The sequence below is a fragment of the Cnephaeus nilssonii genome (genome assembly GCF_951640355.1).
Source record: "Cnephaeus nilssonii genome assembly, chromosome: 10".
Classification (NCBI taxonomy): domain Eukaryota; kingdom Metazoa; phylum Chordata; class Mammalia; order Chiroptera; family Vespertilionidae; genus Cnephaeus; species Cnephaeus nilssonii.
Genome location: NC_137081.1, coordinates 35,783,580 through 35,811,160, shown reverse-complemented (window position 1 = coordinate 35,811,160; position 27,581 = coordinate 35,783,580). Strand labels below are relative to the sequence as shown.

Here is a 27,581-nt window from a genome sequence, read left to right as displayed (position 1 = left end):
CCCACCATGCTGTGCACACCCCGTGGGGACACACTTGCTGCTGGGCTGTGCAGGGAGGGATCACAGCAGCCACACAAGGTCTCCAGCCTTTTATTCATACAAGGACACAAGAACATATGTCACCAGCTGACACCACACGGCAGGACACAGCGGGCCTGGCCAGCCCTTCCAGAGACCCATGTGAGGTGAGGACAGCACAGGCCCCATTGGGCCATCCCATGCAGCACAAGGGCACCATCCTGGCACACCACAGTAACCGCCCAAATCCTCAAGTCCGGCTGGCCCTTGCCCACAGGGAAGGAAGCCCTGGGCCCAGTCCCCACCCCAACACTTCAGGGTTAGCATGGGGTGAGCGTGCCTGTGGGACTGGGCTACCCGGTGGAGCTCATCTGGAGGCCTGGACCCAACACACCGAGAACGGTGCCAAGGGCTCTGACCAGCAGCCAGTGGCTTCCCCAACCCCTCAAGGGAAAGCAAAGCGGTGCTAAGCAGCCTGCTCGGGACCCTGGCACTGGCCAGGATGGCTGTCCCTGCCCATGCTGGCTCCGCATCCCCTGGGCCCTCTGGGTCCACCTTCTCCTTGCCTGAGCCCCTCTCTGGCAGGGTGCCAGCCTCCTCCCCAGGGCTGGCAGCAGCTGGGACCCAGGAAGGAGGGCCCCCAGGCCTGTATGAACAGAGGGTATGCCCAGATCCTGGGCCCTCAGGAGGTCATATTTCAAAAGCTATTTGGGAGGAGCTGAGAAAGCTCCCAGTGAACATGGATGAGAAGCATGTGTACATGTCTGCACATCTGGAAAAGCCCTTAACTGTCAAAGCTCCCCCAGGCTCCCTGCAGTGCCAGGGCTCACTGGCCCTGAGCTGAAGTTTCACCTGCCACTCAGCATCCCTGTGGCCAGGTGATGGCCATGGGTTGCCTCCAGCCCTGGCCTATGTTACCCTGAGCTGGCCCCTGGCCCTAACCCTGGCCCTGGGTGGGGACAGGAGGGAGGATAGTGGCCAGGTTGCTCCTCCCACATCTTAAAGTCCTTATGCAGGCCGTGGACCCAGCCCATGTGTGAAGGGGAGGCTCACCTTGGCGGAGGGCCCCAGCTTGCTCTTCCTGGATGGCCAGGAGCAGCAACCCACCCACAGACAACTGAGAGCAGAGCCCAGGATACATGGCTGTGCCGGCTGCTGCTCATGGCACATCTGAGGCCCCCGAAGCTGGTCTTCGGCAAGGAGGTCTGCAGGGACCGGCAGCACCTCGCCAGACAGGCTCTCACCTGACTCAGGGTTCTGGGGGGCCTATGGCATCACAGGGTGGAGGCCTGGCTGCATATGAAGGGTTCGTGCATAATCTCAAAGGCCCTCAAGGTCTCAGGTGACAGAGCCCTGACGTCCTCTCGGGGATTCTTGGGGCACTGAGGGGTGGGTCCCACTTTCTGATATCTGGAGCCCCTAGTTGTCATGGAAGGAGGCAGAAGAGGAAGGCACAGGCTCAGGGTGCCTCCCCACAGGCCCTGGCACTGGTCGGTGATGGTGCAGGGAGCTGGGGAGAGGCTTGTGGGCAGACAGGGGCCCAGGAGGGAGGGCCCCCAGGCCTGCGTGAACAGGGGCAAGCTCAGATCCTGGGCCCATGGAAGGTCCCTGAAATACATGGCTTTTGGGGACATTGTTCCCGGCTGACCTGAGGACCTCACACAAAATTAGGAGCCAGGGTGATGGCAAAGCCAGGCCTGCGGGGCCAGCGCCACTCACCCTGCCCCCAGTGCGTCACAGACAGCAGTCCCTCGCTGTCCCTCTCTGTCCTGCCCTGGGCCTCTAGGACGAGGGGAATTAAATATTGTCTGTTCGTGTTTTGGCAAAGTCAGTCCTTGGCCTCAGTCCCTGGGGCTGGGAGCAGTTACCGCCACCGGGGCCTGGCCGCTGAGAGAAGCAGGGTGAGGAGGAGGACCAGGAGGGCCATGCAGGGCTGGGGGCAGCCTGTGGCTGAGGTCTTCTGGCCCTCCCGCTCCGACAGGCCGGGGAGGGCGTGCGTCAGGGTTGTCCGTGAGCTGGAGCTCTTCTTGTTGACCCTCCGGCCGCAGATGTCTTCGGGGCAGCCGTCCCCACTACCTGAGCTGCTGCTGCCGTCGTCACCTGGGGAGGAAAGGAGGCTCGGGCAGGCCAACCTCGCCCTGGGACCACAGGTGCAGTGTTCCTGCGTGTGGGCCTCCCATGCTAGGTGGCATCCTGCCCAGGGCAACTTGCACTGCCTTGGTTTGCCAAGGCTGGATGGACATCCTGGCCAGGTCTCAACTGTGCTTGGGGACTGGTCGGGGGCTGGGCAGCAGCAGTGCCCTCAGAGCCACTGGAGGCCCAGGGGCTGGAAGGGCCCCTCCCCTGCACCCTTCTGTAGTGGGTGGGGCTTCATGGCACCCCCATGGCCCTCAGCCCCCGGCGTAGTCCCCACCCCCAGCCGGTGCCTGGCCCTCACTGGCGTCCTGGAAGTCTGCGTCCTCGCCATTGTAGGCGCTGCGCAGCCGGTTGGTCATGATCTTCAGCTGCATGATCTGCTGGCGGATGGTCATGTCGGGCTTGGTGATGTCCACCTCCACCTCGGGGTTGTTGATCTGGTTGGCCAGGCCGTCACCCATCACCTCGGGGAGATACCTGGGGGCCAGGAGGGCAGCCCTGGGTGACTGCCTGAGTCCCTGCAAAGCGGCACCACCCAAGCACTCCCCTCCTCCCGCCCAGGTGATGGCACGTCTGAGACCCCCTCCCAGTGCCCTTCAGGTGCCAACAGGAGCCCATGAAGGCCCCACAGCAGTGGGGTGTGGACACACTGCATGGTGTGTGGGGCGAGGAGTTGGCTTAGGACAAGGATTTGGCCCTCGTCCCAGCTTTCTGTGTCTGCTGTGTGCCCCAGGTCAGGCACGGCCCTGTGCACCACACAGCACCTGGTGCCTCAGGCCAGACAATGGGCCCACTGAGAACTCACGGGAGGGACGACCTGTGGTCAGCCAGGTGGCACCTACCGGCCCTTGGCCATCCCGTTCCAGCAGCGGTCGTCACTGGAGGCACTCATGGCCATCTTCTCACTGCACAGTGTCCCTGGGAGGCTGATCCAGAAGTCCTGGGCGTCGCGGAGCTGGGCTTTGGCTTCAGAGACCTGCAGGGCAACAGTCAGGCCACTGGGGGCCTTGGCCCAGCCTGCCCTCCCCCTCCACCCCTTAGGGCCGGGCCAGCTGAGGGACCGCTCACCAGCTTCTCCAACACGCCCGCAGGTGGCTTCTCCTGCAGTGCCAGCTTGCCCCGTGGCCGCTTCTCCTCAGACCCTGGGCTGTGAGGGTTCACCTTGGGGTTCCCGCAGCCCTGGATGACCTGGGGGGAGACCACAGGGGTCCTGGAGGGGCACGAGGCTGTGTTTGGGACACCCCTCCCATGCTAACCACACCCTCCTGCCCGCACCTTGGCTGTGAGTGTGTCTCTGTTGTCCTGGAGGGCGTTGATGGCCTCCGCCAGCCACAAATGCACGCTGCCGATGACGTTCTCTGCGCCCGCCGGGCCCCAGAACTTGTCGGTGATGAGCACCATGGAGTCTGGCACAGGCGTGGGCACACACAGGCAGTTTGTATGTCTGCATGCTGGCCCACCTTATGTCAATGTGTGCAAGCTCATACATGTTGACATGCACATACCGCACTGGCCTACCACACGTCAGTTCAGGTACATGTCAGCTCACACATGTTGACATGGATGCATGCTGGCTCCATATGTGTATATATCAGTGCATGTGTGTCGGCATGTGCCCTTGACCCACACCATGCTAGCAAATATACATATCAGCATGTACCCATTGTCCCACTACATGTTAGTACATGTGCATGCCAGCTGACCCACATATCAGCAACATACATGTTAGTGCATGCATATGTTAGCCCACTGTGTCAATACATGCTGGCATATGTGCATGTTGGGGCACTTGCCCAGTGGGGAAGGGCAGGAACTATGACTCCACAGGGCTCCCTCCCATGCAACTGCCTGTGTCACACTCCACCCAGACATTCAGAAGGAATCCTTGTCCCTTGATCCTGAGGACCATCTGCCTCCCAGGGCCCTGGCCGCATTGGCAGGTGGTGGCAGTGAGGGCTCACCCAGAAGGTTCCTCCACTCGGCATCCAGGTCGGCCTGGTTGGCCAGGCAGCCCTTGAGTACGTTGCGGCAGTAGTCGGGGCAGGGCCGGGCACCGGGGACCCCCAGGCAGGGTGCGCAGTACAGTAGCTTCATGACGGCCCTCGAGCACTCAGGGCCCAAGGGCACCTGGAGAGCCAAAGCAGCCTCAGCACCTTGTGGTGGGTGCCCAGCCCCCCAAGAAGCCCCAGGGTGGGGGCTCTGGATGGTAGGTGGCCTCAGTTCTGCTCCAACCACAGTGGGGCCTGGCCTGGCCCTTCTCGGGGGTCCTCTGTCTTCCCAAGAGGGTGCTGGCCATGGGGGAACTCACCCCGATCATCACTCCCTGGCACACTGTGTCACTAACCCTCCCAGGGAAGCCTTCCTGGAATACAAGTGCCATGCAGATGAGAGGACCAGAGTCAGGGCTGAGGGGTGACTTGCTAAGGACCCCAGCTGGAGGGGGAGGTGGCTCACACCCAGGGCTGTGTGGTCTGAGACGAATGCTCTCCCACACCTATTATCAGGTGAGTCTGACATGGGCTGCCCAATGGGGCAAGGCACCCGCTGGTCTGCATGGCCTCGAGCCCCAGCCTAGTCTGGCCTCCAGGCACATGTCGCTCTAGTCTCCTGACCTCTTCGGCTGGATCAGCATCAGCCCTAGACCCTTCTTGCTTTCCTTCCTGCCTGACACCCAGCCTGGTCAAGGACTAGACAGTGGTTGGGCTGCCCAGAGTGGAGCTCACATCTTCTAATGTGCTGTCGGAAGGTCCCTGGGCAGCAACCCAGGATCAGGAGGTGGCCCAGAGGCCCAGGGGCCCAGGGGGCTGGGATTTGAAGCAGTGGGGCAGGGTTTAGGTCCCCGAGGGGCTTCTGAGAGCCCTAGGCAGCTGGGCGCACCTGGGCCACCTTCCGGACCACATCGCCAGCCACGCCCAGGCCCTGCACGAAGGAGCGTGTGGCTACGAAGGCGCGGGTGGCCCTCAGGCGCAGCTCGCGAGGGGCATCCCCAAAGGGCCGCAGGGGCTCGGCCTGCTTGCCCAGGCAGTCCAGGTAGTCGTCAGGCAGCAGCAGTTGAGGGTGCAGTTGCCTGAAGAGGCGCTCAAGCAGGCGGGCCCAGAACTCAGCCAGCGCATCCTCCAGGTGCAGGTTGGCCCCGCGGTAGTAGAGACGCAGCTCCGTGTATAGGTCCCGAAAGGCCTTGGCGTTCTGTGTGTACAGCTCCCCGAAGGTGCTGGGGAAGGTGTCCTGCAGCGCCCGCTCCGAGTCGTTCAGCAGATGCTGGAAGTGATCTGGGCATGGGGAGGTGGCCGTGAGGTCCCCACACACAGGACAGACCCAGGAGTGCTGGGTGTTTCGTTCACGTCCCACCCAACCCTCCCAGGTGGTGGGGGAAGGCTTTCTCCGAGGCTCATCGTCCGAGGCAAGGATAGTGTGGCCGACCCAACAGGAACAGGTGAGCTCTAAGGAGCTGAGGCCAATTAAAGCTGGCCAGGACCAGCAGGCACGTGGAGATGACCTCGGGGTCCTTGGCTCCCTGGAGTCTGTGAGGCCAGCTGTTGTGGACAGGAGTCCAGGAGCTGAGATCCACGGGCCTCGGATGAAAGCCACTCGGGCCCCTAGTTCTCTCTGCTCAGGCTCACTGCCCCATCCCTCCAGCACTGCCCAGTGTCTTCTCCTTCCACAGAGATCTCAGTTCAGAGGCCACTTCCTGGTGACCCCCCCTCCCCCTAGTGCTCCCACTTAGGCATCATCATGTCATCCTGCCCTCGGTTCTCTGCCTGTGAGGGACTCGGAATGAATGACAAACCGCCAAACTCTTTCTGCCACCACCCCAGGGCAGGCCCAGCACTCTGGCCCAACCCCCGCTGCCCAGGCCCAATCTTAACCCTCACACTGAGCTCCCTGGCTCCAGGCCACCTGGTGGCAAGCACAAGGCTGGTCTCAGGAGAGCACCGCCTGTGAAAGGAGCCACCTCGAGGGCAGAGGAACTCCCCTCGGAGGGCCTGATGGGAAGAATGGCTCCACACCCCCGAACATGCATGCGAGCTGGGCTGTGTTCACCACGGGTGGGTGCAGAGGCCTCAGACTCTAGGGCTCATGGGTCCCTGCATGCAGGTAGCCTTCTGCTACTGGGACCCCCAAATCCAAGACCCAGCCCCAAAGCGCTACCCCAACCACCCTCTGACTCCACCTCACCAAGTGATACCCCCCGGCTCCTCCAGGACACTGGTTCGGTGTCCTGCGGTCCCTGAGCCCTGGGGCCCACTCACCGTCGAAGCTGCGCAGCTGAGCTGCCAGTGTGGCCTGCAGGGTGCGGCTGCTGTCCTGGAGCGCAGTCTCCAGCTCAGCACGGCTGCGGTTGGCCAGGTTCTCCTCCATCTCGCTGGTGCAGCAGGTGTAGCCCTGGGAGCAGATCCGCAGGTGCTCACCTGTAGGGAGGGGGAGAGGGGTACTGTGTGAGACAGAGGGGAGGGGGGGAGCTGGGGGGCATGGACCCAGGCTGAGGCAGCCATGGGACCAGAACTGGCCTCAGGCTGGTGGGGTCTCCTGGGCAGTGGGTGTGGACGGCAGGCCCCAGAGTGGGCACAGCTCAGGTGCTGGTGCCTGGCTGAAGGCAGGGTGGGGCCTGAGTGGCCTGTGCAAAACCCAGCCCTTCCTCTGCAGGCCTTCGCCTACAGGCCCTCCTGGGAGAACCTGGTGGGTGTGGGCACAAAGCAGGGGTGCAGAAGAGTGAGCCCAGGACACGATGTTGGGCGTCATGCCCCCCCTGCTGCCACCATGCACTGAGGAGGGAGGGCCATCCAGGGGCCGGGAGCAGCTCAAGTCACCTCTGTACCCCAGCAAGGAGTGGCCATGAGGTCCTGTGTGTGGGGCTGGGGCTGGGCTGCCAGACTCAAAGCTCACTAGAGGAGGCTTTCAACCTGCCTATAGTGTCCCTCGCCTTCCCGGGCCCAGGCTGAGGATGGGGAGTGAAAAAGGGATCCCTGAGGGGCAGGCAGAGCAGCCTCAGCCTCCTCCCCCAACACCACCTGGGGTTCAAGGTCCCACTGAATAGCAGGCCTGGGCGGACCCGACCTACTATGGGGTGCCTGGTGACGGACAGTTCTGGGCTGGCGAGAGGCACTGGCTCCAAAGGGTGCAGACTACCCAGGACAGGACAGGGCTGGGGAGCAAGTCTGCTGGAGGGCCTGATGTGAGCCGTCCCCGTCAGCAGGACTGGTACCCTTCCAGTGTCTGTCCCCTTTCCTGCACCCTCAGCGGCCCACCACCCCTCATGCCGAAGGTTCACAGCAATGTCCTGTCCAGGTTCCCTGGCCGGTCAAGGACAGGCTGAGTCAGCACAGCCTGACAGGGAGGGTCACTCGAGGGAGAGGGAACACTGTACCTTTAAAAATGTGCTAGTCCCGGTTTTATAACAACTATGGTTTTGAGGTGGGTGCTGGGATCCCATTTCATAGACCAGGAAACCGAGACTGACAGAAATTAGGTTTCGGGACCAGGTGGCTCAGGCTGCAGGTCCCCACACCTACTGGGACACCCTGAAACCCCACTGGCCCCCACTCCCTACTCACAGCCCCCTTCCCAGCCCACTCACTCCCCACAGGACTGGTGCCGGCCTGGGCTGGGCTGGAGTGGAATGCAGGCAGGATCTGACCTGGGCATAGGCTGGGTGGAGCAGGGGCCGGGGGTCCCCCTGTGCACAGCTCTGGGGTGGTGGCAGGGCTTCCAGGGTCCTGAAGCTGTCCTGAGGTGGGGAGTCCCCGGTGACCTGAAGTCAGCACCTGGCCCAGGGCATGAGCTGGACAGAAGCCTGGGCAGGGGGAGGGGATAGCCTGGAAGTGATCCCAGCAGGCCCATATGAGGGGCTGTGGCCCCACCTTGGGTCAGTGCTGACAAACAGATGCAGCATCAAGATCACTTGTGTGCCCACACCTTGGAGAGCCCCAGGCCTGTGGGGGTGCAAAGTCAGGAGTCTGGAACCCGTCCCCCGGGGTGAGTGAGGCCGTTCAGGTCTCCTGGGAGCCAGCTGGAACAAGACATGCAGCCTGGCTCCCCAGGGCCTGGCAGAGAGGAGGTGCCCCATCCCTGTCCTCCTTCCATGGGGGGACAGGCACCTCCAGGCAGGGAGGGCTGGGACGTGAGCACATTCTCAGCTACCGCCCTTCCCTCTCAGCTGCTGTCGCTGACTAATGTGTGGACCAGGACCCTGGCCAGCAGGGGCAGGATACAGAGCCCAGGGCCCTCTCCCCAGGAGTCCCAGCCGGCAGAGCAGGGCAGATACCGAGCTGTCTCCCAGAGGGTAGAACGTGGTGGTGGAATGGGGCTGTGTGCAGCCAATCAGGAGGAACCCGAACCCCCTTCCCCATGCTGACCAGAGGACCCCCACCCTGCCAGCCTCCCCAATAACAGGGACCAGGAGAGCACCCTTTGGCACCTGCTGCTCGGAACCATCAGTCTCCTGGTGGTGCTGGGGGTGGAGGTGAGTTGGGGGCATTCCCTGGGGGAGAGTTGCCAGCCTGGGCTCAGCTATGATGGGTACTCAGGCCAGGCTGGCTGGGTCCTGGAGCAGCAGGCTCTTTGGATATAGCTCTTCCGACGGGTGGGCTGCAAGGGCATATGCACTTGTGAGCCAGAGGGGCAGCAGCATCCTGGGCTGGCTGACCTCCCTCCGGAATCCTCCTGGTCCCCTGGTGGTCACCCACCCTGTCCTGAAACCTGACATTTATGTAGACAGCAGAGAGAGAGGCTGAGTCCACAAGAAGTGAGTACAAAACACCAGAGGTGGGGAACTCCCTCAGGGAAGGCTCTGAGGGTTCCTTGGCACTGTTAGCCCACCCGCCGCTCACAGCCATGAGCTGGCCCCACGGCCTCGCCTGGCCACCTCGCCCAGCCGCCAGTGACCTGCGCTGTTCCGGTAGCCCCAGCACAGCCCCCGTCCCTCCCTCCCTCCTCGGACACACACGGGAGTGAAGACACGGAGCCAGAGCTCGGGCACCGGCCTGAGGCCCCCAGGCAGGCTGGGCCGAGGCGGTCCTCCCAGCCCGCTCAGGGCAGACTCAGCGGCTGGCAGTCAAGGTGCGAGGCTTTGCTCTTCCCCTATGTCCAGCCCTGGCCCCTCTCGGCCTGAGTGTAGGTCATCCGTTGGCCCTGGACATCAGGTTGGCAGAGGTGGGCTCTGCAGGGCACCCCCTTGCAATGCAAGCCTGCCCCTCCTGGTCAGAGCCAAGTAGCGCTGGAGGGTGGTCTGCCAGAAGGGATGAGCTCCCTGACCTTGGAGGTGTGCAAAGCAGATTGAGGGATTCTCCACTTGCCATTCCAAATCTTTCTACTCCCAAACACCTACATCTTCTCTCAGCTCAATACCTGGAGAAGGGTGAGGACCAGGGCAGGGGTCTGGTCCTGCTCTCCCCGCAATCCACTCTGAAGCTTCCAAGTCGACCTCTCTCCGCCACCCTAGTCCCCCCAACTTGGCCTTTCCCTCCCCCCTGACCCCTCCCGGGGCAGAGGCTGCTCCCTGAGCTGGCCAGCGAGCCTCCCTTTCTGCCAGGTCCCTTTGCTGGGTTCTTGACAGCTGGCTACATCCTTCCAGAACTCTCCCTTCCCTCAGTCTCTGGGATACTTCCTCCTCCCCCGATCCCAGGTTTTTTTCGGGGGGAGAGGAGAGGGCTGTTGTTTCAGGCCCCCAACTCCCAGACCGCCCATCCTGCTCCTCAGTTAAAGTACCTGCACTGGCTTCTCTGGCTGGGGTTCAGACCTCCTGGGGCCACCCCAGTCTTTGGCTTCTCCTTATTAACCCCCGTCAGTCTGTAAGCATCACACCCTCCTGCCACCTGCTGACACAGCTCCCAGCCCTCCTGTCTTAGGGCACTGACAGCCTCCAAAAAGTGTCCCCATCCCCGAGGGGGATGATGGTGCCACGCCAAGCCCATCTCTCCAGAAGCTTCCATGGCTCACTCGGGTGTGCAGACTTCTGCTCAACCACCTTTAAAGCCACATCCCAGATGCTCTGCACCCACTGACCCAGCCACCGAGTCTCTAATTCGGGGCGTCCCTGGTATGGAAAAGCAGGCAGGGCTCCTTCCCCACCTCCCCTCTACTCGGTTCTGGGCCCTACAGCAGCCTTGGATGGCTGACTTCAGCCAGGGGTGCAGAAAGCTTCCCGAAGCAAAGGCCCTTCTCTGGACAACTGCCCCATGCCCACTCCTGCTCCTGGACCCCACCCAGCTCCAGGACCAGCGGATCCTCCTGGCATGTCCACCAGCCTGCTGGGCCGGGGCACTGGAGGGAGGTTCCCTGACCACTGCCCACTGCCCACTGCCCAGCTCCAGACCTTTTCTTATCTCTGCCCCCGCCCCCACCTCACCTTTGGCCCTGGCCAGCCCCCATGCCACTGACAGCCCCTCCATGAGGGTGGCCTCAGACCCACCTGGGAGAGGACATTTCCACCCTCTCCCTTACTAACACATCAACAGCGGCAATAGCCCCTCCCCCTCAGTTCCCAGCACCCTCCCCTGCCCCTCATCCACCGCCCAAAACAAAGCCCCTCCACCATTTCAGCCAAATGACAGCGTCACCAAGAAGCCCCTCTGCCACCGATGCGGAGCCTCCATCACACAGTGGGACCGGCAGACGCATCTACGCTGGGTAGGAGGGGTCCGCCCCCCAAGCCCACCGGGGGCTCCTGCTGCCGGAGGGCGACGAGCGCGAGACCGGCCCGGGCTGCGTTGCGGGCAGCCTAACAAACAAAGGCCGGGCGGCCCTGGTCGCCAGCGCCGCGGGGGTTCCAGGCGCCCTGGTGCCGGTTGCTGGCCGCAGGCTGGGTACGGAGGACCGCACGCCTCGGAGCCAGAGAGAACGCGAGGGGGTCTAGAGATGCGGCTGTGCTCTTGGCGCAGGGAGAAGGGGGTGCTGGTGCAGTGGGCGCGGTGGCGCAAGGCGGAGGGCAAGCGAGGCTGCGGCAGGGAGGGGAGGGGGGACGCCGTAGGGGCTGCGGTAGGCAGGGGGAGGGGAGGAGAGCGAAGCGATTGGCAGGGAAGGGGCTTGCCGCAGTGGGTGCGGCAGGCATGGGGAGGGGGTGGCTGGAAAGGGGGCTTGCAGGGGCTGCAGCACTAGAAGGGAAGAGGGATGGGTTTGACAGAGGAGGAAGGGGGGCTTGATGCAGTAAGGGGGCTGCGGCAGGCTGCCGGGGCGCAGAGGAAGGGGGTGAGAGAGGTGGCGGGACACTGCGGGGATACTGGCGCAGAGGGCTATGGGGATGGGGTAAAGGTGGGTTACTGATGGAGAGAATGGTTGGTGATGGGGTGCAGTGAGGATGGAGAGATCCAAGGAGTGTGGAGAGGGGCGAGGGGGCTCATGATGGGAACAAGGGTGGAGAAAGGATGGGGATGCAGAGGAGGGCCAAGACGGGCTATGGCAGGGTGAGGGTGTGGGAGCATGGGCTGCGGGTGGGGCTGAGGAGGTGGTGATGGGGACCAGAGTGCTGGAGATGAGGATGGCGAGGAGGGAGTGACGGCGGTGGTGGCGCGTCTGGGGAAGGGGATGCACTGGAACGCGGAGATGGAAATGGCTATGTGGTGGATGGTAGGCTGGGGCCCGGGCGGGGTCCCCCAGCTTGGATCCCAGCTCCGTGGACGCCACCCAAGCCTTGGCCCTAAAACCCTTCCAAGCGGCGGCGGCGGTGGTGGCTGCGGCTCGCGGCTCCAAAGGCGGCGGCGGCGATGCTCCCGGGAAACGCGCGCGACTCCGGGTGCGGGTAGATGGGGGTCTAGAGGTCCGGCGGGAAAGGCGGAGGAGCAGGACCGGGCTTGGAGTGCTTGGAGGAGAGAAGCCGGAGCAGGCCAGGGCGGGAAGACGAGGGATCGGGACTCTGCGACCACCGCCAGGGCAGCACCGCAGCCGCACTGGCGCGCACGGCGAGGGCGGCTCCCCGCGGGGACGCGCCTCCTCCCACAGCCCCGCCCGCTGCGTTCGCGCCACCCAGGCTGCCCCGCGCCCCCTCCTGCCGCCTGGCTGGCAGCAGCCCACAACCCCTCGCTTCCCTCAGCCCTGTGACTACCAGGTGCCCACTGGGGCAAGCAGCCGAGCCCCTCCTGGGTGCTGCTTCCCATCTGGCTGGAGGATAGGCCCCTCCTCCCTGGCACAGGGTGTCCCGTGCTCAAAGGACCCAGGGTCCATTCAGGGATGCTGATGAGGCTGAGGGGTGGGTGATGTCAAGTTTCCCTCCTGGATGGAGAGTGGCACCTGACCACCTGGGAGTCCCCTCTCCCGTTGACAAGGACCAGATCCCCTCTGCTGTCTGGGGACTCAAAGGCCATCACCAGTCATCTGGCATTCTTGGGCAGCCCCTCCAGCCCACCAGTCTCTCACTTCCACGACCTGGGCCTCCATCCCGAGGTCCTGGATCTGCTTCCCCTAGGAAATACTAAACCCCACTTGGCCACAGTCTTCCCTGGCTCAGCCCCCACCTCCTAAGTCACCCTCCCACACCTGGGCCCCTCCCTGGACCTCATGATGGCTCCCATCAATACCCTCCACTCCCTGTAGCCCCAGCCCTGCCCTTGCCTTCACTGTGCCTGCCAGCCCCACTGGAGAAAACCTCCTGCTCACCCGCTGAGCCACCCTCCCCTCAGTGCAGCGGCCCAGTGTGTGTACCCCCTCAGCCGGCCTGCACATGGGGACATGGAGAGACTTGCTGGACAGGCCGCTCTCGAGCAAAGTGCCCTCGCCAAGGAAGGACACAATGCCTAAGACCCTGGAAGAAGGGTTTCGCCAGGTAGCTCACAGGTGCTCTCTGTGCTGCCTGGCTCCTCCTTAGGGGCTACCAGGTGAGGTGGTGGGCCCCATGAAATGTGGGCCTGGTCACAGCTCTGGCTGAGAGGTGGGGCCCCCTCCACTTGCCTCTCCACAGCTGCTGCAGGGTTCACTAGTAATGCTGTGGCCTCAGGATAAGTTAGGGACCAAGGGGACTCTGGGTTTGTAACTGTGGCACCTGTGACCCCAGGTCTTGGAGAGGGTCCTGGGCCTGAGATGCTCCCTAGACACCTCACCCTCAGGCCAAGCTCAGCCCTGCCCAAGCTGTGCTGTGGGGGGCACCTGTCTGGAACAGGTCTACATGCCCACCCCTCACAGCTCTCCCATCTAGCTTCCCCTACCCCCACTGCTAGGGCCTGGGGGCAGCTGAGGAGGCCCTGGGATGGACTGGTGCTGCCCCTCTGCCTTGTCCAAAGGGACATCCTTTTACTAGCAGAGGGGGATGCTGCAGCTCGGATCCTCTCATCTACGTTCCCCACAAAGACGCAGTGCAGGCCCATCCATGCACCCTGAGAATGCCAAGCAGGCAGAGCTGGTGCAGACTCTCGGCTGGGCCAGAACACAGAGAAGAGCCGCCGGTGCCACCAAGGGAGCCCCCAGGGCAGGCTTCCAGGCAGGCATGCCAGCACCTGTGCAGTCACCCCCACTTGCTGCTTGGGCTAACACATTTCACACGCCCTACCCCCTTCCCCGCCCTCTTTCAAGGCCCAGTCACTCTCCTCTCCTCCAGGAAGCCTTCCCAGGAACCTCTGGCACAAAGCACCTGCCCTCCCTTGAAGCCCTCCCTGAGTCCTGACAGGAGGCGGCACTGCTCTGCCTGCTGTGGAGTCTCCCCTTCCCTTCTCTGGACTCTGCCCGGCACCCAGGCCAGAGCTGGTGCAGCATAAATAAACTTGTAAATAAACAGAACCTTTGCCCAGTGCTGGCATTTAAGGAAACAACACAAAACCTTCATTGCCCCAGAAACGCAGTCTTAGACTTCTCCCCAGAAACTGGCACCCCCTGACCTGTGACCCCTCCCCAGAGGTAGCATGACAACCAGCAGTGAGGTTGTGAGGGAACCTACAGGGTAAGTTCCCGCCCCACGAGGGGTGTCTTCCTGTCACAGAGGCCTGGCCGAGGTCCTCCCCACTGAGGTGGAGGGCTCCCTATGTGCTATGTGAGGGTCTCAGCCATCTCCAGGTTTCTGAATCATTTCATCTTCACAGTGACTCCTCTTTCCTCTTCTAGCATAACAGAGCCAACCAAGGCAGCTACAGTGGCATGGGCTGTCACTCAGCTTGGAGGAGAAAGGGACAGGGCCCGGCACAGCTGAACAATCCTGGCCTCCCACCTTTCCCTTGGATTCCAGTCCCAGGGGAATTCCTGAGCTGGCGGGCAGACACCTCCGCTGAGCAAGCTGCAGATGCCTCCTGGAGAGGCGGGCTCTGGCAGGAGGGCTCCTGCCACTGACTCAGCATGGCCACCCAGGCAGCAGGCCATCTCCTGCACGCACCCAGCTCTAGGTGTGTGGGTGCCCAGCAGGGAGCCCAGCCCTGCAGGCAAGACTGGAGGCGGGCGGGGGGTGGGGGAGACTACAGGTACAGGACAGGACACGGTTAGATGGGAATTTCAGAAAAATGATGCATTATCTTTTAGTGTAAAAGGAATTGGCCCAAAAGAATGGAAAGCTGGGACTTTAACAGAACCTTGTACAGCCCTGTTCATAATAGCATTATTCACAAGAACCCAAATGTGGAAATGGGTGTCCACTGATGGATGCGTGATAAAAAAAAAATGCGACTTGTCCACACAACGGGAATTATTCAACAAGAACTGAAGCACTGACACACGCTACAGCCCAACAAACCTCCGAAACACCGTGCCCATGGAAAGGAATGACACACTGTGAATTCCACTTGTGTGAGGGGGGGCGCCAGGGGCTGGGGGAAGAGAGGAGAGTGGCTGTTTAATGGGGACAGTGTCCTTTGGGGTAGATGAGAAAATTCTGGGATGATGGAGGTGATGGCTGCACAATGTGAATATGCTTAATGCCACTCAACTGTGTAACTAGAAATGGTTAAGAGGGTAGATTTTATGTATATTTTACCACCCAAAAAGCAAACAACCTCACTCCAAATATTTGGGATATACTTATACTAAATATGAGAGCATACTTATGCTAAAAATTTATTTGTTGTTTATTTGAAATTAATTTCAGGACATATACCACAGAATTATTCAGTTTGTCTGGAAATTCCAATTTAACTGTATCCTGGAGTCTTATCTGCTAAATCTGACAGCCTGTGGTAGAGTATGGGGAGAACCCTGACTGAAGTCACACAGGCCCCCATCGTCACTTGTGGGCACACACACATGTGCACCCATCCCGTGGAGTCACCCTGCTTGCCCGGCTCCCTGGAGGTGGGAGCTGTTGTGAGCCCTGGGGGCAGGTAGGAAAATGAAGACCATCTTATTCCCTGACTTCTCTAGCTCATCTCCTTGGGATGGTCAAGCTGGAGCACCATCTGACTGGGCCAGGTCTCTAAGGACTCAGGGATCTGCTGCCCTAGGTACCATGTCTTGGCCCCTGCCCTGCCCAGCCACTCCCAGCAGGCAGAGTGGCACTGGGACCCCATATAAACAGCCCTGGGCAGTCAGACCTACAGCAGATAGCAGAAGGGATGGAGCCAGCCCCATACCCAGAGAGAAGCCAGAGGGACAATGACCAGGCCCATATGGCTCCTCTGAATCAGGCTGCCAGATCCCCAGGCTCGACCACAGGCTGACCACATGTGGGGTCCCCCTGACACTATCTCCTGTCCCCCTCTCACCTCTCCACAGGCCCTGCAACATATTCTGGGGCCTTTGTCCAAGGCTCCCGTCTAAAACCCAGCTGCCATTCTCCAAGGCCGCCCGAGAGCCCCTCCTGACTGGTGGCAGGGCCCTGTGCTGAGGGGAGTACTCCCTCACTGTGGGCCGCCCCTCCAGGAGGGGCCTTAGCCAATCCTTCCCAAAATTCCCAACTTCCCAGGGCCAGGGCCAGCCAAGCAGGAATAGAGACACCATGGATGGCCACACCCTGGAAGCAGCAGTGGGTGCCCAAGGGCAGTCCTTCCCCTCCAGCCTGGACCTCCCTCAAGTCCTCACACCCACAGTATGGCTCCTCAGCTCGGCCAGGTGCAGGCTGGCCCCTCCCCACCAGCAGGCACCCTTCCCCACAGCGGCCTCTGGAAGAGAAAGCGGGCTTTCTCTCCAACAGCTGCTCCCGACATGACGCTCTGGGTAGCATGAGTTCTGAGCTGGCAGGGTGAGGAGCAGCCCACTCCACGAGGCAGGCACTGCTACCTACCCCAATTCACAGAAAAGGACATCGAGGCACAGAGCAGTTCAGCAATCAGCTCAAGGTCACACAGCCAGCGAGTGTCGTGGGAGCGCCTTAACTCCACAGGCTGGCAGGGTCCAGCAGGGCAGATTTGGGCTTCCTCTGGGGATCCACCTCTTTTCTAAGATGACTGCCAGTGAGAATTCCTGGCCCTGGGCCAGGGGCATGGCCTGCCAGGTAGCCCAGCAGGTGGCCTCCCTCAGAGCTCCTCCCTCCTTCCTGTGGCTCTGATGCTACCTCCTCAGAGCAGCCCTCCAGCCTTCCCTACATTTTATTTTGGTTAATCCTCACCCGAGGAGATTTTTTCCATTGATTGTTTTTTTTAGAGAGAGTGGAAAGGAAGGGGAGAGAGAGAGAGAGAGAGAGAGAGAGAGAGAGAGAGAGAGAGAGAGAGAGAGAAATATCAGTGTGAGAGAGATACTACACCAATTGATTGCCTCCTGCATGCACTCCGACCGGGCCGGTGGGGGTGGGGTGGGGGTTGAGCCTGAAACCAAGGTATGTGCCCTTGATTGGAATTGAACTCATGACCCTTCAGTCCATGGGCTGATGCTCTAGCCACTGAGCAAACCGGCTAGGGCCTTCCCTACTTTTCTGTGCATGCCAAGTGCTTGCCAAGGACAGGGCAAGAAGGCCACAGCTCACAGCAAGAGCAGCTAAGCCATGCTTGGGGCCCAGCCCCCTTCCCTGGTGGGGAGGGGTCTTAGCTCTACAGCCCGGCGGTGAAGGGGACAGAGTGTGATTGCAAACCCCACGCACTTGTCTTAATTCACACATTATTTCTCTTCTAAATAACAAATGTCACGTGTGGTCACTGGTCACTATGGTCAGCAAAGCCACAGCTTGTGCGATTTCTGATTCTTGTCTAATCCCTGTGCATTGTTTGTGGCTGCATTTCAGCACAAAGAACAGCACCCAGCACACAGTAGGAGCTCTAGGAACACCTACTGAGTGATTCAGAGCCTCCTCGCCCCCATCACTCTACCTGCGGGTCATTGGCCAGGCTTCCACTTGGCCCCAAATGCCTGGAGACCCTTCCTACTCCTGTCCTGGTCCCAGGCTCCTTGGGTGCAGACACTGGGGCTTCACCAGCTATCCCTGGGCCCACGCCTGCAGACCCCTTCTCGGAATACTGTAACAAAGTGCAACATGATGCAGAGGGTCTCGAAGGAAGCCAGGAGCAGTGTGGGAGTTACCAGAGTAGCATTATAAATGTGACCTGGGGCCACAGAGCTTTCCTGCAACAGGTCTCATGCTGATTAGAATCTCAGAGCTGTGGCAAGCGTAAGTGGTATTTTGAGCCATCTGTTACAAAGGTGAAGGGACAGGGAAGTCTCAGCGGTTCCTATTGGTGACCAAGTCCCAGACACCGAAATGCCGCTGTGCCTTGCTAATAGTGACAGGAAAGGTAGCTTTCAGTTAGATGTCAGAAAAAAATGGAGATATAATATTTCCATTTGGGTGTTAGGTCACTCCAAGGGAAGATGTCAAGACACCTGGAATGTCCTGTGGGTAGCCCCCACCAGGCCGAGGAAAGGGATCAGGGATGTGTGGCTGAATTATTTAAGAGTCTTGTCCCTTTAAAATACCTCTGTTGGTCCAGTGTGTCCTACACTCCATGACAACTGGAAACACCAGTGAGCGCCTGAGCCAACGCTGGCAGCGGGTGGCATCATCTTTCTCCCCAGAGCCTGGTGGTGGTCACAGGAGGGTGGGGTGTATTTCCCCAGCCCCCAGAGCCGGGGATGTGCACCCAGGACCCCAAAGGCTTGAGGATGTACTCGGACAGCACATATGGCTCACCATAGGGCCCGGATGGCTTCAGGTGGCCCTAGGCATTGAGGATATGTTTAGACACAGGATGGACCTGGATGGCCACCCCAGGCCCAGACAGAGGTCCTCAGTGTTGGGGATGTTGTCTGAAGGTGTGCACAGGCCACACACCTCCACAGATTTAGGTATTGATTGATGGTGAGCCCAAAACATGTGGCCCCAAGGTAGACTCGGGGCCACAGTCACCTCCAGGTGTACCTGCCAGGGCCTTGCTGCCCACCTCGGAGGGAGACATGCCGGTCTGCAGCCCAATCCATGGCTGTCCAGCCAGGTGTGGAAGAAAAAGTGCCTGCTGGGCCCTGGACTGCTGGGTTTGGGAGGGCTTGGCAGCCCCAACTGAGTTTCTCACTAGACTCTCATCTTCCAGGAGGGAGGGACCATGGCTTCTCATCTGTGTGTCCCACAGAGGTGAGCACATAGTGGGTGGATGGATGAATGAATGGATGGGTGGATGGATAAATGAGGGTCCTGTACCTCCCAACCTGGCCAGCCCTCCCTCTGCACTCAGGACAACACATCCAACACCTTCAGGACAGATCATGTGGATGCCCCCCAGTCTCGAAACAAGGCAGGCATGCATGGCCTTGCCCTCACCCACTCCTCCCTCCCAGTGCTGGCACCATCACCTGGTGCCCACACCAGACACTTGGGGTAAACCTGGGCCAGGGCAAGAGTGACTCACTCAGCAAACAGGTGGCAGGGCCTGGCTTGGGGCAGTGAGGTAATGAGGGAGAAGCCACTTACTTGATGGATAGTGCTCTGAGCCTTGGGGACCCCCTCTGGGACTCAGTTTCTCCACCTGCACACTAAGTGGTTAGACCAGATGGTACTCAGTGTGCCCTATTGACACCCAATCCTGCTCACTCTGGGAGTCTTGGAAGAACCTACAGGCAATGGGCCATAGGAGGTCAGGGCTTGGCTGAAGGAGGCAGGGTCTGGGACCGAGGTCTTGGCCAGCTCTAGGGTACCCCTGGCAGATGGTAAAGAGGGGAGGGGATGAAGGGAACCAGATCTGGGGCTCCTGAAGGACCTCCCGTTACCGGTCCCAGACCCTGCTGTGGCTGCCCTGTCCACTGGCTGGGCCCTGGGCCTCGTCTGCACCCAGATCCCTGCTGATGGAGGCCTGCCTCAAGATATAGCTGGGTGGTCTTCACCTAGCACCGGCCCCACAGCACTGCTTGCTGGTCTTCTGTCTGCCTCCTGGCCTCCACCTGGGTCCTCAGGCCAGTTTGCAAAAAGCCTGGTTCCCTCCTCTGTTGGTCCTGTGTCTTCTGAGACACAGCAGGGGTGTTGGGCAGGGCCCCAGGCCTCTTGGGGGCTTAGGTCAGGGCGGGTGGTGAGGGAATAAGATTGATGGAGCCCCCCGGGGCTGCCCTGTCACCCAGCCAAGCCTCCAGAACCCAGGGAGCATTTAGCACAAATGAGCAGCAAGCTTCCCCATGCCGCCGGGTGCCTCCCTCCTCTCTCCCTCTCCACATCACGCCTCGCCTCCGGGCCCCTCAACCCCCTGCCTGCCCGAAGTCCACCTGGGGCTCAACACCTGTCCTGCACACTGTGTCCCCTGCTTAGAGGCCCTTCTGCTTGCAAGTGGGGACCCTGAGCCTGTTCAAGGCACAATCCTAGACCCACCTAGGATTCCAGCCACCAGCACCACTTCCAGCCAGGGGCCACCTGCTCCCCACGAGGGTCCTAAGGCTGGCCCTTCATTGCCCACCCTGGTTCCCGGACAGGCCACAGGAAGTGTGGGTTGGGCCAACAGTTACCAGGCTCTGAGCATCAAAGTGAGTGCCACCTCACCCCCACACACTTTGACAGGAATGGAGAAGCTGAGAGCCACAGGGGCAGGGCGCTGGCCAAGGACTAAGCAGCAGCACAAAGCAGTGCCCAGGAGCCTTCGGGTGGGCCAGGGGATGCTCTGACCACCATGCTGTCTGACACCAGGACTGAGCCCCTGGCAGACTCGGGAGGCATGGCGCTGTCTTCCGGAGCCACCATCATTAAGTTCTCAGTGGCCACAATCTCCACCCACCAACCACAGTAAGTGCCTCCCCCATTAGAGGCATGGGCCCCAGGACCTCAGAAGGTGACCTCCCTTGAATATGGGGTCCTTGCAGATGGAACTGGTTAAGGTCAGGTCACACAGGAGTTGGGTGGGCCCCTTTGGTAGGATTGGTGTCCTTATTTTCACAAAGAGAGACCTGGAGGCAGACACAAGGTGAACACCATGTGAAGGTGAAGCCAAGGAAGGAACACCAAGACAACGGCAGCCTCAGGAAGCTGGGGAGGCCCCGCACCTTGATCTTGGACTCCCGGCCTATGAGTTGTGAGATAACACACTTGTGTTGTGTAAGCCGCCTCGTCTGTGGTGTCTATTCTGGCAGCCTGGGGAAGCTGCCACACTCCCGACCCCTGGCACCCGGCCCAGGCCTGGCACAGGGAGGCCCTCAGCATACCTACTCCCCAGACTTGGGGAGCACCCCAGAAAGTAGAGCCCGCAGGGTGCATGTGTTGGGGGTGCCTGGGGAAGCTGGGAAACAGGGCCAAGCCCCAATGGAGGAGGCATGAGGAGGACCCAGTTGGCGGAAGGGGGTGCATGTGTGGAAGGTGGGCCAGCCAGGAGCCAGCCGGAGATGATGCTGGGGCCATAGGCAGACAAGGGGAAGGGGAAGGTTTGCCTGGACTCCTGGAAGCTCCTTGACCCACCTAGGATTCCAGAATTCCTGCCTGGAGAGACTAGGTGTGAGCCCCTCACACCCAGAGTTCCCCTGCATCCCACTGCCTGACGGGGCTGGAGGCCTGGGCCCTGGCCCGGGAGCCTACCGTCCACTGTGTGGGAAAACAGGCCAGCCTGCATCTCACCCTTGGCTGCCATGTGCTCCCACCTGGGAAGGGGGAGGGGCCTGGAGAAAAGAGGGTGAAAGACTTCAGCATCCCCCCACGGCACCGCCCCCACCTCCAAGAGACATCAGGCAGCTCAGGGCACCTGCTCAGGCCTGTTCCTAAACACACACAGGCAAGAAAGTCTGCCAGCTGGCATATGGATGAGGAGCTGGGAGCCGGAGTGGGTGGCCCTGGGCTGGCACCCTCACCCTCCTGAGCCTGTGGGCAGTGACCTGACCCCACAGGGCTGTTGGCAGTTAGACACGATCAGGGCTGGCACCTGGTGCCAGGCACAGAGGCATTACATGGGCAGGGGCTGGGAGCAGGCAGCCCGCCTGACGCCTTCCAGGCCCTGACACGGGTCTCGAGTCTTGGTGTGAAATCCCCCTGAACCAGGTCGGGCCTGGGGGAGGAGGATCTGGCTTCCAGTAGAGATGTCCAACTTGTCACTACCCAGGCAGGTCTAGGACTGGGCAGGGCAGACACTGGTGCCAGGTGGTCTCGGCAAGCCCCTCTCCCTGCCTGTCTCTCCATCCAGGGCCAGTCAGGCCAACCTGGTGCCCATGTGCATGGGAGCTCAAGCAAAGGCGTGAGTACGCCCACACACCCACTGCGCTCTCCTCCTGGCTCTGAAGCCCAGCCCACGTGTCCCCAGCCACTCTCCAGGAGGCCTCCTTAGCCTGCAGGCCTGCCCACCACAGGCTGGCACTGTTTCTAATTAGTGCAGCCAGTGTACCAACAAAATGACCACCGTCTCCTAGGCTTGCCTGCTCCTGCACAGGAAGTTTGTCCCATGATTCCCTGGGGACTTGGCCCAGCATGGTGCTGGGGACACATGGGGGCTTCTCCTCAGGCGGCCAAGAGCACACAGCCAGGACACCCTTTCTGTACACCTGGGGTTCCCTCACTCAGATCCCTGGTGCTCAGAAGCAGCGCTGCTTAGTAGGACTGGAGCAGCAGGCCCCAGGGCCACCGAAGAGCCAGCCTTCACTGTACGGGCACCCTGGGGCAGTGGGGGGAGGCATAGGACAGCAAGGCCCAGCTATGTGTCAGGATGGATGGGGGCAGGTCTAGGACAGGGAGGCTGGGCAGGGCTGGTGCTAGGAGGAGTCCTAGGGGAGAGTTTAGACTATTCTGACACAATCTAAAAACCAGAGCCAACAAGAGAGCGGTCTGGCTGCAAGCCCCCATTTCAGGCCTCGGGGCTGGGGCTGGGCAGCCATTGATGCCACAGGCCTTAGGTCAGCAGACTGGCTCTGGACCGCAGAGCTCCACGTGGGCTGGGAAGGGAGTAATGTGGCTCCTTTGGGCCTCAGTTTCCTCGTCTGTAAAACAGGTGATGCACTAAGACCCTCACCTGGTGCACTAACTAGACGCGATTCCTCGAATCTGGCTCACAGTGAGGGCTTGTCTCAAGGGCAACAGACACATTCTCACCTGGGGGTCTGGGTGACCTCTCCAGACTCCAGGGAGGAACAAGGGGGAGGATGCGGCCTGGGGTGCCCACATAGTGCTCAGGCAGCATGTTCCCCCTCCCACGCCCTTCAGGGATCGTTGAGACTATTACCATTGTCACAAGTACAGAAATAGGCACAGAGAGCTGAGCGGGTGGGAGGACAATGTGGCAGGGCCTGCATCTGAATCCAGGCCCAGGGGACACCCCACCTCTCGGAGGAGCAAGCGATGTGTCCAGCACAGAGGCTTCAGCAAGGGGCCCAGACCATTGCATCACGCAGGTGGCCCTGTCAGATCCTGGTTCCCCTGCTCTCCCCCACCCCTCTACCCCTCCAAGCCCCGCCCCCATGCTGGGAATGATGAAACCTCAGCTCCTTGAATGGCGGAGAGAGAGAGTGAGGCAGAGCCAGAGGCACAGACCACCTTGAGGATCCACGCCAGGCACACAGTGGGCTTCTGCCTTCTGAACAGGATGGGGGACACAGACCCTCTGGTTTGGGGATAGGCTGTGTCCCAGGTGGCCTGCAAGAGCTCCAGTGATCATGGCTGAGGGACAGACTCAGGGTGGGTTCTAGGAAGTGTAGGGAATGCCCAGGGCTTCTGAGTACCCCTCCACAGAATCTGTGCCCCCACCCAGTCACGTGGTCAGAGTGGACACAGAGAAGCAAAGGTTTCTGCTAAGGGGTCTGCTGATGCTCACCCTTATTGGCAGGCAGTCCCAACCCTGGGGCAAAGGAGCAGTGGTCAGGTCTCATGTGGCACTGAGAGTCCCATGCCCCCACTCCGCAGAGCCTGGCACACAGCAGGACAGGCATGAGTCCCCAGTGAATGTTGACCTAGACCCTCCTTGACACCAGGAGATGGACCAGGTTCTGTGGCTACAACAGGGGAGTATGCAGACCCATGCTCCCTAACCCCAGGACCCCAGTGAAGGGTCAGAGACACACAACAAATTGTGCCAAGCATCGGGAGGCCAGGCAGGTGCTCAGGAAACATCTGGGGACCAGAGGCAAAACCTGCCAGTGTGCATTCGTGATGCAGCACCGCAGAGGGATCCAGCCTGGCCCTGCTCACAGCCCTGGCTTCGGTGCAGCCCTCCGGCCGGAGGGAGGGCCGCCAGGGCTGTGTGTCCCTCAGGCCTGCGTCCTCCCCTGTAAAATGGGCTGACAGCCACCTTCACCACCACTGGGACCAGCAGTCCCCAAACCCACACAATCTCCTCTTAGAGCCCACCACCATTTCTGCTCCCTTGGGCAGAGGCTGAGAGGCCACCCCAGACCCAAGGCTGCCCTTCCTCCCCTCCAACCACGGGGAGCACCGAGTCTCCATCCCGCGTGACCTGGGCCAGCTGAGTGGGTCGCCAGGCTAGAGAAGTCTGGCTGTTGTCCTGTAGGAGAGGGGACCTATGTATATAGCAGAGCTCCCCAAGAACAGCGTGCTGCCGAGGGGCCACCAGAGGGCACCCGGTCCACGGAGGCCCGGCTGAGTCACAAGGAGCAGGAGGGGAGAGGACTGGTGGCCGCTGCCTTGGGAGGTCACTGTTTCTTTCGTCCCACGTGGCGCTGGCACTTTCCTGGGGGCTCCCAGAGGGCACTCTGGAGTTGTAGAACTCTTGCGGGAGGGGGGTGGTGCGCGATTTGGGGAAGGGGACCTGGCAAAGCAGCTCTCCTGATGGAGGAGCCATGGGGCAGTGGCAGGGAGGTCATGGTCGCTGGCATTCCAGACCCAGAGGAGGGTGGTGCCTGAAGCCTTGGTCTGGGCAATGCTTGGACAGCTGCTGGGTCACCACACTCCCCCGGCTGGATGGACAGCGCCCCGCCTCCACCCATCACACTCACAGCAATGCACTTTGCTCATTCTCGTCCTACTCACTGCATCTTCCAGCCCACGGTGGGACAATACCCAGCCCTCCACCCCACCTCGGCCTCTCCAGTTTCCGAGTTTTCTCCTAGCCCTTGGCAGCCTCCCAAACCTTGCCACTCTGTCTCTCGGCCTAACTAGGATGGAGGCCTGTGGATGCGAACAAGTTTAGGATGGCCCCCAAGGACACAATGGCCAAGTGGGAGTGGACATGTGGAGGAGGGCAGTGGAGAAGGCTTCTGTCCAAGATTTGGGGCTGGGTGGGTGCAGAGACCCTGGTGTCTGGGGAGGGGTCCATCAGGAAGGCCAGGAACAACCAGGCAAAAGTTCCTCTGTGTGTGTGGGAGGAGGGGGGGGGGTGGAGCATGAACCAAACTGTGCAGAGGGTCTGCTGGCTCCTGGCAGGGGGAGGGAGGCAGCCCCTGACAAGGACAGGCCTGTCGGCACAGGAAGGCCCCTCTTGGCGGGGGGTGGGGGGATCTCTCAAGGCCGCCTTCTGTGTGCCCACCCCTCCTGGGAGCCCGGGCTCCAGAGCCTGGCTAACCCCCCAACCCTCAGGTAAGGCAGGGCCATGGACCCAACCCTCATACTGATGCACTCCTCTCGTTCAGCATTCCTGTGGACGTGGCTGGTTCATGTCTCCCTCCCATCTCACTGTTTGAGTATGGCCCTTACCTGCCTCGCCCACCCCAGTCTGTGAGGCACACCGGCCCAGGGCAGTTTGATTTGAGAATGAAGTCTGGAGTCTGGGAGGTCCTTAGTACACTACTCCATCTCCCACCCTCACAGGCATTGCCTCTGCAAAGCTCCTCAGAATCCAGCAGGGAGGGGATGGGCAGGGCTGTCCGGCAGCTGCCGGGCTGAGGCCACCTGGGAGGGTCCATGTTCTTACAAAGAAATGGCATGGCCCCTGGGCGAGATCCAAAATGCTGACCACCTGAAGCTGGAATCCTTGGGAAATGGTTCAGAGTGCTAGGCAGGCAGGCATGCCAGGTGGGCACAAGTTTCAGGGAAAGGATCCCTGGCAGGCAGCATTCCTGCTCACCAAGGCAGGGCTCGCACCCCCACCCCTACCGCCCTTAGGCAGCCTTTGCTGGGGACCCCGCGGGAATCCCCAGCCCACCCGGAGGCGCCTCCCAGAGAGGCCCGCACAGTTGAGTGGGAGTTCCTAGCCCCAGGCCACCGTCAACTGCGCCCCTACAGCCCACTCCAGCCCCGCCGGTGCGCTGGGCCGAGCCTGTGGCCGAAGACGCTCCGCTGGAGCCCTGGCCGTGCAGGGGGGCACCGTGCCGGGGGCGCCCGGTCATAGCCCTGCGAGGACAACTCCACGGGAAGGAGCTGGTGAGCCTGTTTGGTGCGGGTGGAGACCGAGTGGAGCGTTGGGGTCCGGACGGAGGGAAGGCAGCAGGGGCTCGGAGGCGAGGGCCCGAGGGGATGCGGGCGAGGGGAGGCGCAGGGGGCTACTCGGAACTCGGCGGCCGGACACAGGCGGCGGGATTCGGGCACCCAGGGCGAGTGGCCGCGCAGGGCCGACGTGGGTAAGCCAAGGAAACCCGGACGCGCCGGGGTCCGGGGCCCGCAGCCCTCACTCACCCGAGATCTCCGCCTGGGGCACATCACTCAAGCTGAAGCCCTTGGCACCGTAGATCTGGCGGACTTCGCTGCAGCTTCGGCTCTTGCTGGCAGGGTCCCCGCGGGCGCAGGAGGCCAGCGCGGCGGCCGCACACAGCAACCACCAGCCTCCGGCCCGGAGCTCCATGGTGGGGCCGCGGCGACCCCAGTCGCCTGCCGCGCCTCTCTCGGATCCGGTGGGGCCCGCGCAGCCCCAGCCCGCGAAGGGCAGAGCCAAGGTCCCGACACGCGGCTCGCAGTCGCAGACGGCGGCGGAGACAACAAAAGCCGGAGGCGGCGCGGGGCGCGCGGGGCTCGAAAACCGGCTGCTGGGTCGGGCCGCCCAGAGCGCAGCGGGCGAGCGCGCAGTCCCGGCTCGGCGCCTCCCCCGGCCCGGCCCGGCCCCTCGGCGGCCAGGGAGAGAGGAGGGGAGGGGAGTGCAAGGGAGGGGCGCGCAGGGTGGGAGGGGGAGCCCTGGGGCGGGGCGCGGGGTGCAACCAGGGCCACCCGGCGCTCCTCCCTTCCCCGAGGACCTGGGGGCCCAGTGGCTCCGGTGGATCTGTCCCCTGCGTGAGGGAGGCGGGGGCAGCGGGGGAGCGCGCGGGCCGTGTCCGTGGTTCCCCCGAGAGCGGCCCCCCACGCCCAGAGTCCAGCACCCCGGGCAGCAGCACCACCTGTGGGGGCGGGGCGGGCGGGGCGGGGGCGCTGAGGCAGGGCTTCCCCCGCCGGACGTGACATCACGCCTTCCACGCGCCTATCAGGGGCCTCCCCGCCCCCAGCCGAATTCAGCATCCCTCCAATCCTCCCAGTCCCCAGCTCCTGTCCTGCTGTCCTGCACTCTGGCAGCGCGCCCCCTGTCCGCTCCCGCAGCGCCCCGGTCCCCTCTACCCGCCGCCCACACCTCGGTCCGCAGCCTCCCTCCCCATCTGCACCCCTTTACCACCCTCGCTCCAGTCACACCTGGCGTGTTTTCGGAGATGGGGGCGGGGGGTGGGGGGGCTCTGCGCGGGAAAACTAGCCAAAAGACTCCACCCCAACCCTCTCCTTGCTCTGTAGGAGGCACGAGCCGAGCCACTTACTTGTTGGAGGTTTTCAGCCTGTTTTTGGTCCCCTCCACTTGATTCTTTGGATGCTCGAGAAACAAAAGGGGGCTGTCTATTGACCTGGGCTGCCGGCCGGTGGCTGGTGACCTCCTGGTCCAAGGGACGAAGTTGGGTCAACAACAGGTCAGATTTCTGGGTAATGAGGAGAGCCAGAGTGAAGCGGACATCTGAGGGCAGGAAAATGAGGCGGGTAGCAGCCCTTAGCTACAGCGGGGATGGGGATGGTGTCTGTGGGAAGAGGTGTCTGAGGTCTTCGCTGGGGATGGGGATGGAGTCTTTCTTCCCAGGCTACTGCACCCCCTCCCCCAAGCCTCTCCCTTTCCTCTCTTCCTTGTAGGTAAAGACTACACACACCACCAGGCTTGGCTCAGGCCCTAGACCCAGGTGCCTGATGGGCAGAAATGGGGGGAAAGCAAATAAGTTGGCACCCTTGGCTGATAACCACCAAATGATGCTAAGGGTGCAGGAGCCTTAGGGGTTGTGGTTTCACCTCGAAGCAGGGACTGACTGGCCTACAGGGTGCTACCCCC

At 61.7% G+C, this 27,581-nt stretch overlaps 1 protein-coding gene across 1 annotated transcript; it reads right to left on the bottom strand.

Moving 5' to 3' along the window:
• Positions 1-82: 82 nt before the first annotated feature.
• Positions 83-26,637, bottom strand: GPC1 (glypican 1). Its single transcript, XM_079782672.1, has 9 exons — positions 25,931-26,637; positions 6,405-6,563; positions 5,032-5,423; positions 4,116-4,281; positions 3,430-3,560; positions 3,223-3,342; positions 2,997-3,130; positions 2,456-2,631; positions 83-2,118 (listed from the first exon to the last, which is right to left on the bottom strand). Exons 1-9 carry the CDS (start codon positions 26,094-26,096, stop codon positions 1,883-1,885), a joined length of 1,680 nt encoding a protein of 559 aa, XP_079638798.1. The 5' UTR covers positions 26,097-26,637; the 3' UTR covers positions 83-1,882.
• Between the last annotated feature and the right edge of the window lie 944 nt (positions 26,638-27,581).

Bases quoted from the DNA above. Each gene is read 5' to 3' on its own strand.
- GPC1 (XM_079782672.1), bottom strand. From the start codon at position 26,096: ATGGAGCTCCGGGCCGGAGGCTGGTGGTTGCTGTGTGCGGCCGCCGCG. The intron at 5,424-6,404 runs GTGAGTGGGCCC...CCCCATGCCCAG, and splicing joins TCAGCTGCGCAGCTTCGACG to ATCACTTCCAGCATCTGCTG. The intron at 3,343-3,429 runs GTGCGGGCAGGA...GTCTCCCCCCAG, and splicing joins GAGACACACTCACAGCCAAG to GTCATCCAGGGCTGCGGGAA.